Genomic DNA, 18474 nt, shown 5'->3' with positions numbered 1-18474 from the left:
TGTTGAATTACTTCTGCTAGCTATAGCAAAGTTGGTAATAAAAACATATCATTCACAAGGCATGCTATTGCCAGCACCCTACATGAGGATCAAACTTGCACATTTCAGCAAAAAGAATTAAAAGGTTTTGAAGAGACGTTCAAAGAGAGTGCTAAACTTTCAAAAAAGGGAGCAGCACTGAATACAAAGTTGCTAATTTTTAAGTCTCTGTGCAAATCAGGCAAATTATGGCATGTTGGCACGAGAATGCCAAAGGACAGGTATAGAAACTGTAAAAGCAGGAGGTTGCTATATAAATATAAACACATGATCTAGGTATTGACAGGTTCCGTATATTTCTTCAGGTTCCCATCAAACAGCCTTGTATGTGCACACACTGATCAAACAGATGCGACTAACCTCAAAGATCTGGGCGAAGTGTGTGTCTCTGTTGCTGAACATGGCATGGATGCAGTGGATAGCGTACTTGGCCTGGCGAGGGGGCCCTCGCTTGGCTTTGGCCTGCAACACTGGCAGCAAAACACTAGAGGGAGCAGGCGAGAGAACGCTGTCACAGACCGTTCAGGAGACAGACATCTGCTCTGTCAGTGGCTACAAACAGTTAGGGATGTCACAGGATTCGATGCTTAGTGTTGAAATGTTCCACGTCTGTCATGACATTGTTGAGCTCAGGGAAGAGCAACCCTTCTATCTGGAGTTAACTGGACACAGGTGAAATCAATCTGCCTGAATCAGTGCTACTATAAGCAGTAGAAGAAATCACTGCTCTGTTTGCTCTGCAACCAACAAGATCTGTGTCCCCTTATGTCCGCCAAGTGCGTCAGAAACCACCACTTGATGTTATTAAAGAGGAAGTTCTTGTGGCAATAAAGCACAGTTTACTGTGGAACCTTCTGCCTCACTGTCCCTGATTTGGATACCTCACCACCAAAATCTGATGTCCCAAGACTCCACCAATTTGATATCACTTTGATATTAAAAACAATAGTAAAATGTTGAAAAAGGTCCCAATGATAGTGTTTAGTATTTGCAGTATTTAGACAACTTTATTCCTCTGTTACTCAGCGTTGTTATTCTAATGTAGCCTAAATAGTAGTCTAAATATTTGAAAAACATGTTTATACAGAGTTTTTAAATAAAGGAGTATGTGTGAAATGGAATTTCTGTTTTTGCCTGTGAATCAACTATTGAGAACTGTGCAATTTCACTGGTACTGGTAAACAGTAAATTATATTCAAAGCAAGGTTTCAGTGTAAGTAACAACCACCACCACCCAGGCATGATGTGATTAAATCTGGCAAAAATCTGAGTGTGACTGCAGACGAAGTCATCAAGTTGGCAGGTTTAAAATAAGCAGGGATTTTTCTTGCATGAAACAATTGCGTACGATTTAATGTGAGGGAAGCTCTCCTCCATCTTGCTGCCCGTGTTCTTGAAGATCTGCAGTGCGGCCTCGGCCACCTTCTCATCATCCATCTTCAGGCAGCCCAACAGAGACTCGAAGGTCTCTGCGGAGTGGAATGACACCGGGTGTGTGAATGACAGCACCTGCGGAAGAATAAAATCAGGTAAACGGCTTGACGAACATGTCAAATTACAGATCGTCGCAGTATTTGGCATGTACATAGATGGGAACGCAGCTAAAGTTTGGGTTTCACCTTGAGCAATTCCAGTCCTGCCCTGATGGCCTCCTCAGTGGGAACACCTTCCTCTTCATCATCAGCTGTCCCGTCTATAGACTTGTTCACCTGCTTTATCAGGGCACTGGGACCAACAAGAAAAATGTCATACATACAGTACATATACCAGGGTTCCAACTGAATGTCATACTTTAAAATTACCTGAATTCTTTGTGACTAAAATATTAATGACCAACATTAACAAAACATGATTTTCCTTGCCTATTTTTTTTTTTTTTTTTTTTATTCTGGTTGAAGAAAAACGTTACATGCATTCAATGTTGTATTTTCAGGATACAGCAAGGGAAGTGAACATAACATGGACAGAGTGGAAATAGATATTACATTTGGTGAATCACAAGTTACTGATTAATAAAATTAGGACTGACAAAATACCCTGATATTCCATGAATAATCCCAAAAATCTACTACATTCTACTACATTTCCTTGTCTGAGATCAACCTTTCAAAACCAGACTCAACTCCATGCGTAAGTGCTAACTTCAAACTGAATGTGTGCTTTTATGTTTTATTTACCTGATGGACTCTGTATCGATGTGTACGGGGGCGATTCTCTCCAGAAGGAATTTTACCATTTCCAGGAATGGGTTGCTGGGCTGTTTGGGGCTCCCGAGCTTTTTAGTGATGTCTCTCTGAGGAGAAGACAAACAAACAAATAATATACCAGTAAAATAAAAATGGCTCTGTAATGCACGATTGTTGACAATCACTCCCTCTCCCTCCTGTAATTCAGACTCGGTAAAGCTCTGTGGACCTTGTTAGTGCTGCAGGCCCAAACATACTTAAAAGCCCAAACCAGCCATATAATTTTCAGGTACACTAAGAACAGGACGAGGACTGACTCATAGATTTTACAACCTTAATAACACGTTGTAAAATATTAATTCGACATTACATAAATGTAAAACAATATGGCATGCCTTTTACAGCTACATCATACAAACATCATACCAAGCGTACTGTAGAGCCAATTGAGAATGAAAATATTATGAGTTTTAATTAATTTGAGACACATCAAAACAGAAACAAAACCGGCAGTGAGATGGCAGCATTTCAAAGGCTCCTTTGTGATCACAGATATAAAATGTTAATGTGCTTACCACACAGACTTCAGCCTGCTTGCAGGAGCAGGTGGGGCTGACCAGGGTTTCCAACTGGTCTCTGATCCGCTCGTCATCCTCCAGGACCTGGGCGAGCTTCTTCACAAAGTCCTGGGCCTTGCCTGGGTCTGGCAGGTTCCCTACAGACAGACAGAACCACAGCTGATGTCCACAGGCTATTTTTTTTGTCTCTTTTAATGAGGGTGGGCAGCAGAGCCTGACTGATCCTAAAATTTTGAAGCTAATACCAACAGATATTAGACAGTAAAACACTTTGATGACAAGACTTGATTCTTTGCTACAATTGTGTGCTTTTATTATCCAAAGTGTTTTAATACTGATATCTACTGATGTTTTACACTTATTAACCACCATCTGCTCAGCTGTAATGCACTACACTGCAAAAACTCACTGCTGTGCAAACTATTTGCTGTTCTTAAATTATCTCAAGTGCTTCTAAATGCAATATGTACTGTCTTCTTATCTATCTCACCCAACAAATATTCCCAAACAATGTCTGTGATGATTTAAAATCTGCAAACATTGGACAATAGGATTTTGCATCGGGCTCCAGTGGGCAGGTCACCCTTTTGGGGTATTTTATTAGATTTTTAGATAGCACATGGAAGATGGATAAAACAAACACATGAGGCAACTGTGTCAGTACAGCATGAGTTGGTACATGCAGTTTCCTCAGATGAAACACAGACCATTTCAAAGCAAACACCACAACAGTTAGCCCAACCACCATGGTGCTCTGACTTCAGTCAAAAAATGCCATTTGCTGCAGTCTTGCGTGTGTGTGTGTGTGTGTGTAAGGCCCCTTACTTGTTATCACCATGACCTTGGCAAATATAGCTTTGCTGGATGCTTCAGACTGGAGCAAACATTCAACAAAACATGACAGAACAAAGAAAAAAGAAAAGAAAAATCATTTAGAAACATCAGACAAGGATTGATTAATCTGTCAGACCGCCCTCTATTTACTGCAGTGTGCTCTGGGTAAGAGTTTAGCTCCCTCACCTTGGGCTGTTTGACCAGGTCCAGCAGGTCTTTGACATGGTGCCTCAGCATATTCTGACACTTCCACATCTCATTCAGAGCCCTGAGACACAAAGGGACACAAAGGAACACAAATGAAAGGACGAGGCGTGAAAAAATGATGAGAAATAATAGTAGCTGCGGGTGGAGGGGGAGACAGGAGGTCTCCCATCCATTCATTCATTCTTAATGGTTCAAAGTAGGCAGCATCTCAAGGCTACATTTAATCAACCCAGAGACAGGCATCATTTTCTTCTCTCATGTTTCTTCTATTATGAACAAGAGAAGACTGAAAATGTGTGTGTGTGTGTGTGTGTGTGTGTGTGAGAGAGAGAGCCTTACTTGACAGCGTTGGTGTCCAGTGTGGCATACAGGTAGTAAAGACACTTCATCCTCTCTGCGGTTTCCAGGTTGTGAGGGACCATGTACTGGGCAAAGATCCGCTCCACCAGCAACCTGAGATCACAGTCATGGACAAAATTACATGAGGATCGGAGAACATCAAAGAAAAGATCTACGGATTATGTGCGTTGAGGAATGTGGCCAATATCCGATAATATCAAATATCACAATATGTGTCGATATATGATATATTCTTAAATAGCAAACACCCTCCCTACTCAGACCAAAGCAGAATGACTATGTAAGACAACTCTTTAGTCCTGAAAACATTATTCTGAGAGGTGCTGGAAGTCTTCCATCTCTGATACATTTTATTTTTGCAGCCTTTGCATGATTTAATATTGATTTTTGTTTCAGATTTGTTGTTTTGTTTAATGTCCATTTGATTAAAAATTTAAAAAACACAAACACAAAAAAGAAAAAAAAAAGAAGATATTAGAGGACGAATTTGGAAAAAAATAAACTAAACAGATTTCTTGAAATGTTAGTTTCATGGGTTCGGTAAAATTCCCAAGGAGGTAAATGGATGCAATATTGTAGAATATTGTTCTGAAAAATATCACAATATTTAATTTTAATTTTGGATGTCACCTATTGTTTCTTTTCCTATAATTATTCATCTTTAAGGGATTGTAATGTGCCATTAGATCTATTTAATGAGATTATCTATTCTTTCTCTAAGTATGAGCTCAGCATCTGCACATCTATCTTGTAAACTCATCAAAACAAGAGGCTTTTCCCTTCAATCTCCCCTCCTGGCTTGACACCTGCGCTTCCTCCTTTAAAGTCAGGACAACATAATGATATTAACAAAGCTGCAAAGTTCAGGCTGAAATCTAAATCTAAGTGTTACTCAGCAATTATCTTTGAGGTGCACGCTTCGGGAGCTCATGCACACACACGCACGCGCGCACACACACGCACGCGCACACACACACGCGCACACACACACGCGCACACACACACACACGCGCACACACACACACGCGCACACACACACACGCGCACACACACACACGCCCACACACACACACGCCCACACACACACACACGCACACACACACACTTTTTAAAAACTTTATTCACACACACAGGACTCCAGTGGAGCAGTTTGGGATGAAAGGGAAAATGCACCCTAAGATGATCTAGACAGTTAGATGTGATCAATCTGTGACGTTCAGTAAATTATTTTCTGATAAAGTGCTGTAATTTACTTTTTGGTGTACTCACATTCCCCTTAATCTGCCCTCCCGGTTTCTACCTCAGTCAGTGATTACCTGCATTTCCCCGACTGATCTGACAGCCCTGCAGCAAGCGGGGATGAACTTGTAGCATTCAGCTGACAGGTATTTGTGCAGGTAAAGAGAGCAATAGCGACAGCACAGTTAAGGACTCTACTTGAGGAAAATGAGAGTGGAGAGTGAATAGTGTGGGGGTGTACCATGTCTCATAGTTTAAATTATTTCAAGCTATAAATACCGCCTCACAACTGTATGCCTCCGCAAACCAGTCAAGTTGTAGTTTACATCCATGTCAGTCCAGACCCTTACTTGCAGTGAGGACTTTGCACAGTACAGTATTAAGTGTATTTTTTGGCAAAATGGAATTTATCACTATATTGACATGTATTATTCTAGTGGATGATTTCAAGTGAGAATCATGCTGTCTTCACTTAGAGACTATTTTCACAGTGGAGTACAAAGGACTGATGGAGAGGTTTGTTACATGGTGCAATATTAATACTTCATCAATTTATCCTATTTTATATTTGCGTGAAACTTGTTCATAATTAGAATATGAACTGTTGAGTTATGGTCAGAAACGTGTTTTGTGAGATGACGGTGGCCTTGACTGTTGACCACTAAAATGTAATTAGTTCATCCTTGAGTCACAGTGGATGTCCATGCCAAATTTGAAGAAATTTCCTCAAGGTATTCCTGAAATATTGTGTTCACAAGATCGGGACGCATGTACAGACGGAAAACCTGAAAACACAGTACCTCCTGCCATGACTGTCGCCGGTGCAGAGGTGTAAAAATGTAGCTGATGACAGACATGCAAAGATGTCAGCTGTGACCACAGTGCACTCTGGTCTACTGAGGCTACCATCAGTGGAGAAAGTGGCATCTTTGCCGTTTCTATAATCAATTTCTTTCTGTACGACTGTTGGATATCAGTGCAAAAAGTTCAGTCCAAAAAGCAGGAATTGCTTTTTGATTGCGAGGGACTGACGATAAAACCCATCATTTGCAAAGAAAAAAAATGCTTTAGAAAAAAAATGTTTTCAAAATCCATCATGAAATATGTGAGCATGTCATCACACCATCTGCTAGAAAAAAAAATGAAAGGAACATCACTAATAGCCATTTTTGGAGGGTAAATTTTTGCTGAGGTGCATCACAATACCTGTGTAAATAGTCTAAGGTAACTACTATTAATCCCCCAAACAAAATCCAATCAGCTGTCTTCTTGGGGGGATTTTTTGAACAAAGAAAAGCAAGTGATTTCTATTGGATGTGTTCCACCTTAGAGGTTGCTTTATTCAACTTTTTTGGGGTTTTTTTAATTTTCTTACCGTTTGATAGTTTACTTCTATTAATTGTTTTTCTTGTTTAATTTTCTAGCTAAAACCATCCGGATATCACATTCCTCCTGCTGCAGTTCACCTCATTATTGAATAAACATGAGCAAAAAGCTCTAAGGTTCTTCCACTCTCCAATGTTTTAATCAGCACTCCCTCCAGGACCCATTCAATCCACATCCCCAAAAACTGCTAATGTTTTACGATAGCTCTCTCTGAGAAAAGGGAGAGCAATTCATGCCCTTCACGCACCCAGATATTTCCAAGGCAGTCCGAACATTCAGACACTATCCTTACTGCCTCAAACTGATTTCTTAATCCTTTAAGCTACCACCAGCTCGTAAATATTTAATGCTTTATTCTTATGATTAAGTTTTATGATGTCTTCAAGTTTCTAATATTACAGACAAAGACATGGACACACACCTGTCATCAATGCTGTTCTGGTAGTAGATGTGGAGAAGCTTGTCTTTGATCCAGGAAATCTGTTTGGAGGCTTCTCTCCCTCCTTCTCCCTGCAGCGAATACTTCCTGTAGATTGAAGCCAGGCCCATCATGGCCTCCTTGCGCACACGCCACTGATGGGCAGTGGATGAGGAGGAACATGAAGAGAGACGAAGATAAAAGATTAAGATAAAAAGAAAAACAGGGAAAGAGAGACAGACCATTTTTAATTTCAAATTATGCCAAATGGTTGCAGTGAGAACTTCAAATAATCGATTAAGTTAGTTTGGCAGTGCTTCCTGGAGAGAAGGGGGGAAAAAAAACTTCATAACAATACAGAAATTCATTTTTAATCCAACCTACATACAGGGAGGTAAAGACCAAACTTACTCTCTTATCCAGGGTTCTCTCCTTCACAAAATTGAGCAGTGCGTCATTGACCAGGGCCAGATCTTTCTTGGCAGCTGTTACTATAGAGACGATGACATCATGGCGGATGGCCTCCTCTGGGTCATGTGATCTGACCTTTAGGTATTCTGGGAAAGGAAGCACACAAGAGGGAGTGGGATGGAAGAAGACCTAGTCACCTCAAACACATGCACACATACACACACAAAAACCTTGGGGATGCTACTTTGTATTCTCGCATTGCTTCAATTATCGCTGTGATGAAAGTCGACCAGGGAGGAGCAAGAACAAGTCTTTAAGTCACTTACCAGTGAGGTCTTTGGCCAGGTCTGGGTGGTTCATGAGACAATGACTGGCAAACTTCACACACTCCAGTCTGATGGGTACGTGGATGTCATTAAACCTATGGGGGGGAAAAAAAGAGGGATTGGGGGGGTTGGGGGGCGGGGTGTCAAAAACTCTTCTCTCTCAAGGGAGGGAGAGAGGATGCGATATTAACACCCTCTGCTCCTACATATATAATGAAAACAAAAAAGCTCAGTGTTCATGGGTAAAAATAAAAAATGAAGAACACCAAATGCCCTGAGTTAGACTTTCAAGTGTATCCGCACACTGACATGTACACAGAAACACAGAAACTCAGATAACCACCTGCCCGGTGGCGCCAGCAAATTTCATACACATTACACATTACACATTACACATTACACACACACACACACACACACACACACACATAGAAACACACATATACATACAGAAAAAAGCCTAACTCAAGACTTTTCAAATGCTACATGAAATTCAATTCAACTCCTAAACCAGGCAAATCCTGCAAAACATTACTATTTGTATTTAAACATAACTAATGAAAATTCTGAAACAAATGGGCAGTATAAGGAAAAGGTCACCTGGAAATTAATCATGGACACACGGTCGACTTATTTTGCATACAGATATTAGGGATGCATTTCTGCGCGCATGTTTTTTTGAGGCTGACACAAACATGCAATATTTTCCCACAAGGGGAGCATGTACACTAGTAGGCATGAACACAACAATCACACTAGATTTGTGTTAATCTGTGAAGGAAACACTTTAAAAAAAAAAAAAAAGACCTCTTAGACAGCATCCTGATAAACATCGACAAATCGTTTTAAAAAGCAACATCACAGTACAAGATGCTTAGCAGTAAAACCATACACCTAAGGGAAAATGTATGATGACTGTGCTGCCATCATCAGCACAAACTAGAGCAAGTTGATTACCACAATTTACTACAATTAAATGCTGACTCCCAATTGAATGTGGCTTTCCACATTTCAGACATGCCTGTCTTATGATAATGAAAATACCATGTCACTCCTAACATGTTGATAATTTGACAATTGCATTAAGTATGAATGCACTTTTTCCACACCACATTTTCAATGTGGATAAAATCTGATCTGTTATTTTTTATTGTACAGTGTAGCTTGGAACTTAGTTTGGAATCACTGGATAAAATAGTACATATAAAATCCTTCCTTTTCCCCACCAGCTGAGCAATACAGGCTTCTGTGTGCCAAAAATACAGAAAATCAAGACATTTGAGGTTTTGTATCAATGCTTTGCTAGTATTCAATGCCATACAGCCAGAATAAATGGTCACAAAAAAAAAACTAGTATCGGATGGTTACAGATGTTACTTTCTAAAAGCTGCTATCAGCTTATATATCACTGCATCCCTTGGACACGATGCCCACAGCGCTCTGATGCCCACCTGCCCAGGTAGCACTGCCAGAGCGGTTTGTTCTGTGCAGCCAGCTCTGAGTCCTTGGCGCCAAACATCTTAGCCAGCAGCTTCACCACCTGAAGCCTCTCATCATTATCATTACTCTGCAGAGACAGAGACAGAGCAAAGAGAGAGAGAGAGTTGGGTAGAGAGAGAGAGAAATGATGCACTGAATGTGGTTGTGTGGGATGGACAAGCGCGCCAAGTCATTTACATTAACTACACTGGCAACATTACCATTTTCATATCACATGAAGGCAGCAGTTTCTCTCGTATCAATCTTTTTTTTTTTTTTTTTTTAGAAAGCCGGAGGGAGTGAAAACAACAGAGACAATGAGGTCTAAAGATAAGTACAGGAAGACTGGGAGAGGGAATGAGGGAGCATGATAACGAGAAAGACAAGTGATTGGGAGAGAGGGAAGAGCAGTGGAGAAAGAAAGCAACAGAGGCATAAAGATGTGGAGGAGAGAGAGGGGGAAAGAATGAGCAAGCATCATACATATATATTATGAGAGAGAGAGAGCTCTGCGGGGTAGAGAGATTTTATCATGGCTATTATTTTGAGAAGACAGCAGTGATCTACACTCCCACTGAACAGTTAATGAGCGTTATCCATCAGCAGGATGCCTTTATGAGACACTGCAGAGGCAACATTATGCTGAGTGGCTGACTGCCTTATCTTTCGAACATGAATCAACAAACCCACCGAGAAAGTGAAAGTGCGCAATTCTGTGTGTAATGGGTCAGAGAATTTGACTATTGGCTCTGGTGTGTGTATAAAATAACACTAATGCCACCACCAGTACTAGCAAAAGCACTGCCACTGCTGCTGCTACTATTACTACTAATAATGATAACGATACCACAGCAAATACTGGCAGAAAATAATGGCATTTGTTCAGCCAATTTCCGAAAGTTACATCTGACAAAATATCTGTATTACAATAACTGAAAGATTTGTACTGCTGACTCCATTCAGGCACACTCAGCAGAAAAGAAAGGGCAAGATCGACTAATACTACAACAGTACAAATATGCATTAAAATGCTAACATGATATGCTTGGAAAGCCACTCACCAGTTCTGTCTCTACAAAGCAAAAGCTGAAGTTTGTGTGTGTGAGTATGTTTGTACCTTGAGTTTGAACTCCAGCTGTGGCAGGACAGACAGCAGCAGGTGGCTGTCTATGTTGTAGAGCTCCAGAATGAGGTCGAAGACGTGTTCAGACAGGTCACTGACCGACGTCTTGCCCAGCATCAGAACCTGGTTGAAGAACTGGACGTGGGAGAGGCAGAAAGGAGGGATGATTACAGATGACACTTCCAAAACATGACATTTCTGTGACCTATACTGCAGCTTTCACAACTGATATTTATCAGCATCTATGTTGAGATATTTTAAGGATTATTTTGAGGTTATTTTTGCCTAGGATAGAGGGGGGACAGCAGGAGGACAGTGGACCTGAGACAAGGGTCATTAATTAATGTGATGATTATATGATCCTTGTAAAGAAATTCACTTATTGCTCCACAGGGAAGTCAGAGGTCAAGGTTGGCTACAGAAACAGCATCCCTGGGGGTTTCAGTGATTCAGTGTCTTGTTTAAAAGCACTTCACCAGGATGGATTGCTTTCTGTCACAGCGGCTTGATCCCCGGTCCTCGTTAGAGGACATTTTCCCCACATATTACTTCACACTGCTACCCCAGTTAGATCTGAACTCATCCAGCACAGCGGGTGCCAAGTATATGGTCAGCACCTTATGGCACAAGCACCACGATTTGTCTTTGCTGAATAACTCATTTGAATGTCCCACTTGTCATTTTGGCTTGCTGTAACTTCACACTAATGAAATCGGGGAACTACACATGAAACAGCTGCTAAATAAATGGCTGAATACATTGCAGTGGGGATTTCATGACTTCCCCATAAGTTTCAATTTTCATTTATTTTGTTTCGTTTTTTAATCTAAAGCCTCATTCAGTGTCATGAATGTACAGGTTTTAGAATGAGTGGTCCTATCTGAAATTCAAGTGCTAACCTCCAGTGCCATGCTCTACTCAATGTACAGGAGACATTTTGTGTGCATGTGCCTTTTTACCAATAATGTCTACAGACCTAATTCCATTTTTGAATTTCTTCATGTTCACAGGATGCACATGCAAGATATCCAGAAGCAAACACAAACAGCAAACATGCATCCATCCATCATAAACAATGCAGCGTCCTTCACTCACGCTCTCACATTCCACAATTAAACGAACGCTCTCAAACTCACAGTCCAATGAAATAAAAGGGGTTGTCTGAGAAATTTCATCTTACATTAGTGATGTAAGGTTCAATAGCCTGAGCGGTCCTCTTCAGCAGAGCTTTAGCCAAGTCGTATGCCTGTTTGTTCAGATTCTAGACAGGGAACAGAAAATGAAAGTCAGTAAAATGGCAGCGACAACCACACATGTGAGAAGAGAAGGGCACAGTTTTTCATCTCTCCTCTGCTATCAAGAAGTGTGCAGGAGGCACAGAGGACAGACAGCAAAGTGGCTCTCAACCCGCTTTACCTCGTCTCACCTGCAGGGGTCTCACTGAATTACAGGGCATGGAAATGACATTGGCCTCAGTACACCGGCACTATCAAATCACCTCAGATTGGTGTTTGTTACGGAGCCGTCCCTGCTTGTGGCAGAATCATCATCCATAGTGGGATGAAGTGCATGCAGAAGTGCTGATGCTTGTGTGATGCCTTTCATGTGCTTGCGCATGTCTGGCACTTGTGTGTGTGCACATACCTTGTGAGCGGGCACCAGGTTGACCAGCACGGTGTCCAGGAGCTCCTGCGATACAGTGTCTCCCTCACAGATGATGGAGCTCATCAGGTCCACCATGTGCATATGTACTTTCTGGTTGTGGCCGTTGCTATGGAAACAAGACACCACAGGGTCAAGGGTCACATCACTGAAGACCTAAAACAATTTAGCTTCAAGCATATCATATTCAGCACTGGCTTCAACAGAGGTTGCAACTTCACATTACAATTTCAGATTAATCAAAAATGTTGAATATTTATTTTTTGTGTGGAAATGATGAGCAATGTTCACTGGTCATTAAAAAAATAAAGTGGATTGTGTGTTATTATCAAAACTGTCTATTTTGAAAGAAAAAATAATTTCATGTACACCATAGCTGAGTTTGGCTCTAATATCAGCAGAGATTTTCAGATTTTTTTTTTGTCTGGTTGTCCACTTTCTTTGTCCTTTTTTCCCCTCACTCCATTATCATTAGCTTTATCCAGTCATGGTTTTCATCATTTCTCCTCTATGCTAACCTGATTGAACAGCCTGTCATGCTGTCATTCTGTGATGCGTTTGTTGAATAAATATAAGCAAACAAAAGATCTGAAACTTACTATCCAAAAAAAAAGAAAACTATTACTGCAGTAAGTCTCTTTTTAATCAAATGTTTGAATAGACAAAATGAAAAGGGAATACTGCAGATGCAAACTAAACTTGTGAGAAATATAATGTCAAACAATACAAAAAAAAAAAAAACTTTCAAAGAAGCAAGAGAATGGCCTTTTTCATACTGGAGGGAGGACATGGACACATAGATAACAGATATCCAAAAGAGATGAGGCAGATATTGGCCTGACATATTGGTAAACAGATAATCCTGTTTAACTTTACTGCACTCATAGTCAAACCTTCCGTATCCCATACCATCCACATGGCTATAATGTTATGATTATACACAGGGTAGGGTTACCTGCTCATCATTATTCATGTTACAAGGCAGGAAAGTTTATTAACTGAGTCTGTATCTTAGACAGACTGCTGTCCTCAATGCTGCCAGGCATTACTAGTCTCATTACCTTCCTGTTCATTGTAATTTTCACTCACTCACACACAGAAACACACACACACACACACAGGCTGCATTCCTGCACACCTTCCAGCTCACTGCAAACATTTAACATGGAAAGCAGAGCTCTTTAGCTTCTCTCTTATAAAACATTTTGTGCCTGCACAACTGTGATACACACACACACACACACACACACACACACACACACACACACACACACACACACACACACACACACACACACACACACACACACACACACACACACACACAATTTTGTTCCATTGAGAAAGTGCCAAATTCTGTGCTGCAGAATTCAGCCCTCAAGGTTGTGTTCAGCAGAGTGAAAGCGAGAGGAGAGTGAGAGAGAGTTTGTGTGTGTGTGTGCGCAGCAAAAACAGCAGGAGGGGGGAGGGGCCAATCAGAGAAACAAACGGATCGCTACAGTGCTGTGTGGCGGCTGAGACAGAATGAGGCGGCACAGAGGGCAACGAGGGGGTGAAACAGACTGTCATTACAGAGGATGTGGGAAAAAAAAAACATAAAACACTGACACAAATACTCACAAACTGCAGTGAGATATGATTAAGGTACTTACTTGATGACCTGGAAAAGTGTTCTGTAAAGCTGGGTGAAAATCTCATTGCTGTCCTCGAGCTCAAAGCAAATGTTGTAGGACTTGACCCATGCTATGTTCTGTGCAGGAGGAGGAAGAGAAGAAGGTTATGATGTGATTTATTGTGTAGATACATCTGGGAAACGGGAAGGTGAGGAAAGAAAAAAGGAGTAATCCACAATTATTAGTCAGGTGGGGATTTCAGGATGTTTTCAGAAACTATATGTCAAAGAGATTATTTTTTGAAAATGCAAACACCTCTCTGTCCACACGAAAACGGTGTTTCTGGTCACCGGAAATGCAACATTTCAAAAATGGTCTCCAGAGTGGAATCTTTCAAAAATGCCATTTTCCTTTTCTCAATTTCAAAACACTGTCTTCCTCTGTCCTTACAAAACACTCCCCTTCTTTTTATCATCCCACTTCATTTTCCCTACAGTTTTTGTATGTTATTAAGATGTTTTTCACAGTATTTGTTCTTGCAGTTGTTGCTAACTCTGGGACATCAACAAACCACTGAAGTCCTCAGAGTCTTTGCATATGCCCATATTGCAAAAAGTATGCATTTTCTTGTGTGGACCTTCTCAATGTGTACATAATCAGAGAGAAAACAGGCACACGTTGCCTGTTCTTTCCAGAGATATTAGCTCTTCTCCTGGTTTGTTTGGTCCCAATACACTTTGTTAAAGGATAGGTCTGGTATTTTTCAACCCCGGCTATTAAAAAAATGATAACACCCATTATTTATACCTGTACACAGCACAATCTTCCCACTTGCTTTAGTGACAAGAAACTTTCGATCTTGTAAATTTTATTAATATGGCATTCATGGTGTCAACTCAGGACAAAGGATGCTCTTTTCTTTTGTATTGGTCAGAAATCCCAAGCTCAAGTAAAGACAGCATTAGCTGAGTTAGCAGAAGATCAGTGTGGATCTATTTGAGGCCATGCATTATTGTAAATGCTAAATAAAACTTGAACAGCTTGCAAACAATTTTGATGGACATGGACAACGTGAAGACATATTTGGCCGTGGTGCGAGTCTCCTGTTTTCAAAAAGACCATTTATTAACAGTTGGTGTTGAAAAACTAGCAAGAAGCTGTATTGGGCAAATAAGTTTCTTGTCACTAAAGCTGGGGATGAGGTTATGCTATAAACAGTTATACATGATGCGTATCAACATTTTAATATGGCCTGAGCAGAAAAATATCAAACCTATCTGTTAACATTCATAGCTTCACAAATAGGCTAATCCTTTATGACTGCGGCAGAATACAAACTGAATACCAATTTTGTTTCATGATCCAGCTCATAATTTCCTGCATCTTATTGTATAATACTGCCCTGTTTTCAAACTATGGCCATTTAAATTCTAACTAGTTATTAAAGCTTGACAGCTGCTGCAGCCCAATTTTATCTCCAATTACAGGCAAATCAACTAACACAATTTATATAATGTCTTCACCACAAGATATTATTTACCACCACTTTCTCCCAACTTGCCCCTTTCCTTTCATCAGGAAACATCTTCCCAACAAAAATACCTACAAATGGAATGATGTACTTGCTGTCATTTTGAATGGCAGGTGCTGGTCCTACACAGGTTAAACTGTTCACATGAATCTGTACTCTGTGCCGAAGTATCCCTGCTGCCATTAATAAACTAATTAACAGCATATTCCTATACACTTGTGATGTCCCGCCAACAGCTATAACTGTCTGCCAGGAAAAAAGAAAAAAAGATGAAAAAGAGCAGCCGCCAGCTTCCTGCTCTCTGTTTGACTGAGCAATGGTAAATTACCTCTCTAATACGGAGCAAAGAAATGATGATCCAATAATAGTCTGTGCAATTTTCTTGATGTTCCTCACAAACATTGTTAGAGGCCATTATACTTTTCATCAAAGGTACACTGCGCGAGTCTGAGTTTGTGCAGGCAGTGAAATGCACTAAGAGTAAACCAGGCATGTTCAGTAACCAAACAGATTTACTCAGATAAACCAAAACCTAGGGCTGGGTGATTTTTTTTTTTCCAACAAATCCGATTCACAATTTAAATCGATTTCCCCCCCCTTACTTAAAATCAGTTTGCAGATGGCAAATAAATTGTTCAAAACAAGTTTTAATTTTATTTTGTTCTGATTTTCCAAGGGAAATCATAAACAAGCCCCCATAAACAAGTGAAGATGAGTGCAAACGCACTCATCTTCACCACTGGTGGTCGACTCAGGCTGTCACGCCGCGCGTTTAAAAAACGCCGATATTTTCGCCTGTTTTTCAGGTGGCTGCAGCCCAGGCGACATGAATTATTTATTTCACTTACGGGGGTACACGTGTAATTCTCATCTGTTCTCCTCCTCTCTCTGTCTGCGTGTGGATGAGTGCGGGTATAGAAAAGTGACATTAAATTATTTCTGTTGTGATTTTATTTTTTATTTTGAAAATTAATTTAGCATGTCGGGGGGTCGGGCGCTGCGCCCCGCCAATAGAATGATAGGGGAAACACTGAATGTATTTTGCTTCCATCTTTCTGCCCTACTCTACTTCAACGCTGTTGTTTGTACATGAAACATTCGGGGGGTGCGCGTGCGCGCACTCTGAACTACGGTAGCCCAGCAGGGAACGTTGGTGGCAGATAATGAAGATTTTCATTAAAACAAATCGAGGTAAAGTACAAATTCGAATTAATTGATAAAATCGATTTATTGCCCAGCCCTACCAAAACCTGGTTATCCGAGTAACGAGGTGGAGCACCAAGATCTCTGTGCATGTAAATAAAGCCATCTGGATGACAGATACACACACACACACACAAACACACATACCTCAAGCAGGTAGAAATATCTGTTGAACTGAGCGCTTTTGGTGTCCTCCAGTCCTTTGAGCTGTCTGGTGATAAACATGAAGATGTCCTGAAAAAGGGACAGGAAATAGTAAGCATCACTGAAACGAAGTGAAATCAGATATGATCTGAGCAACGTGACAAAGCAAAAAAGACTGAGGGGAAATAAAAATCATCATTTGACAATATTTTCTTTTATGATGCAATATAAACACAGCAACATTAAGAACTGATAATCCATCAGACCCATGAACCAATTTTCCTTTGATTTGTTAGCCAGAGTAATACAAAAAATGCTTTGCTTCCACAATCCTGCTGGTGGTAAGTGTTAAAAAACTGCACCGTGACAGAAGTCAGAAATCTTTGGTCCTTTCTTTTGATTTGAGTGTGGGAGTCAACGACAGAGGGAGAGAAATCACAAATACCAATTTAATATGCGCTGTCAGCCTTCAAGTCAAACGTGTGGGCCCAACTCTGGGTTTATCAGCAAAAGGAAACAAATCCAACAACTCCAACAAATACAGATTATTGTATTATCAGGGGACAAATACTGTGAGAGTACTGTATTGTGAAGACTCAGAGAGATTCCCTTCCCTAATTAAAAAAAAAAAAAAATTAGCTGAATGCTTCAAACTGTAAACTGTGAAAGAGCCTTGGGAATTTGAGACATCTACCAGCTGCTGTGAACTGCTGACCTAAATAGTAGCTTCATTTGTCCAAATTAAATCATCACATCAAGTCCACCTCCACTACCTTGAGTTTATCTGGGGAGGTGTAGGGTGCCTCAGGGGCGTAGATCCTGAATATGTCTGCCAGACAGCAGGCCACCAGCAGACGCACGTCTTTGTCTGGATGTTTGAGGAAGAAATCTGAAGCCAGGTGGAGGGCCAGGTTCAGATACAGCTCCTTCTCCTCCTCTGAGTCCTGGTCCATGTCCATAAATGTTTTCACCACCATCTGGAACAGAGAGAGCGGGAGGGAGAGGGAGAGAGAGAGAGGTGTCAAGAGTGGCTGGGTTGGGTGAATAGCTGGAATGAAAAAAAAATATGTATAAAGAGGTATTTTTATAGTGCATGAGTGTGCCACAAAACTGAGGCAATGCGGCTTAAAATCCACCCATAACTTTCCATTTGTTCAACTGCTGCTCCATACAAGTTCACCATTAAACTCGACCATGGAAGAAGACTTCCTGAAAATACACTGACATCAAATAAATTACATTTAAGGGCTATAATGTAGGACTACCATTTTTAAGACAATCTTTGTTCTGTTGATAGAAAACATAAGAAAAACATGCTTGAAAAAACTATTCATTTTAGGCGTTAATTTATAGGGTTAAATGCTGTAGGGCAGTGGTTTGAAGTGGTGGGTTGTGGCCAAAAAGTGAACCGCAGGTCAACTCGGAGTTTTTAGTGATTAGCTTCATAGAGAGAGGAAGCTAGCTAGCTCAATGCATGTCACATAACCAAACACAAGTATGACAATTCTTGTGCTTTTCAACCAGTTTAATAAGTTTTACATATCTAAACAGGGACTGTGAAAATAAAGACAAAAAATTCCAGAGTAAAGGATAAAGGCTAAACACGACATGCCATGCCAAAAAAAATACCTCTTTTCTTTATTTGTTTTCAGCAAATACACAAGCCTAAATATTTTGCTGTCCTGCTACTGCTGTCTAGAAAACCAGAGCGCTGGAGACCTGCATTAACTGTCTA

General features: G+C 40.6%; 1 protein-coding gene across 2 annotated transcripts in view; it reads right to left on the bottom strand.

Moving 5' to 3' along the window:
* pds5b (PDS5 cohesin associated factor B) overlaps positions 1-18474 on the bottom strand; it is a 40171-nt gene that overhangs the window by 12905 nt on the left and 8792 nt on the right. For both annotated transcript variants that reach the window (XM_030068795.1, XM_030068794.1), the window contains 18 exons: positions 17513-17716; positions 16743-16829; positions 13901-13998; positions 12231-12357; positions 11767-11847; positions 10581-10721; positions 9436-9551; positions 7985-8079; positions 7659-7804; positions 7251-7402; positions 4184-4297; positions 3824-3905; positions 3629-3677; positions 2801-2940; positions 2217-2332; positions 1659-1764; positions 1388-1548; positions 400-523 (listed from right to left, as the gene is read on the bottom strand). In XM_030068795.1, the coding sequence (XP_029924655.1) occupies positions 400-523; positions 1388-1548; positions 1659-1764; positions 2217-2332; positions 2801-2940; positions 3629-3677; positions 3824-3905; positions 4184-4297; positions 7251-7402; positions 7659-7804; positions 7985-8079; positions 9436-9551; positions 10581-10721; positions 11767-11847; positions 12231-12357; positions 13901-13998; positions 16743-16829; positions 17513-17716 (2139 nt within the window). The remainder of the gene's footprint in view (positions 1-399; positions 524-1387; positions 1549-1658; positions 1765-2216; positions 2333-2800; positions 2941-3628; positions 3678-3823; positions 3906-4183; positions 4298-7250; positions 7403-7658; positions 7805-7984; positions 8080-9435; positions 9552-10580; positions 10722-11766; positions 11848-12230; positions 12358-13900; positions 13999-16742; positions 16830-17512; positions 17717-18474) is intronic.

Source organism: Myripristis murdjan, chromosome 14 (genome assembly GCF_902150065.1).
Source record: "Myripristis murdjan chromosome 14, fMyrMur1.1, whole genome shotgun sequence".
Classification (NCBI taxonomy): Eukaryota; Metazoa; Chordata; class Actinopteri; order Holocentriformes; family Holocentridae; genus Myripristis; species Myripristis murdjan.
This window is presented reverse-complemented; position numbering and strand designations above follow the sequence as displayed.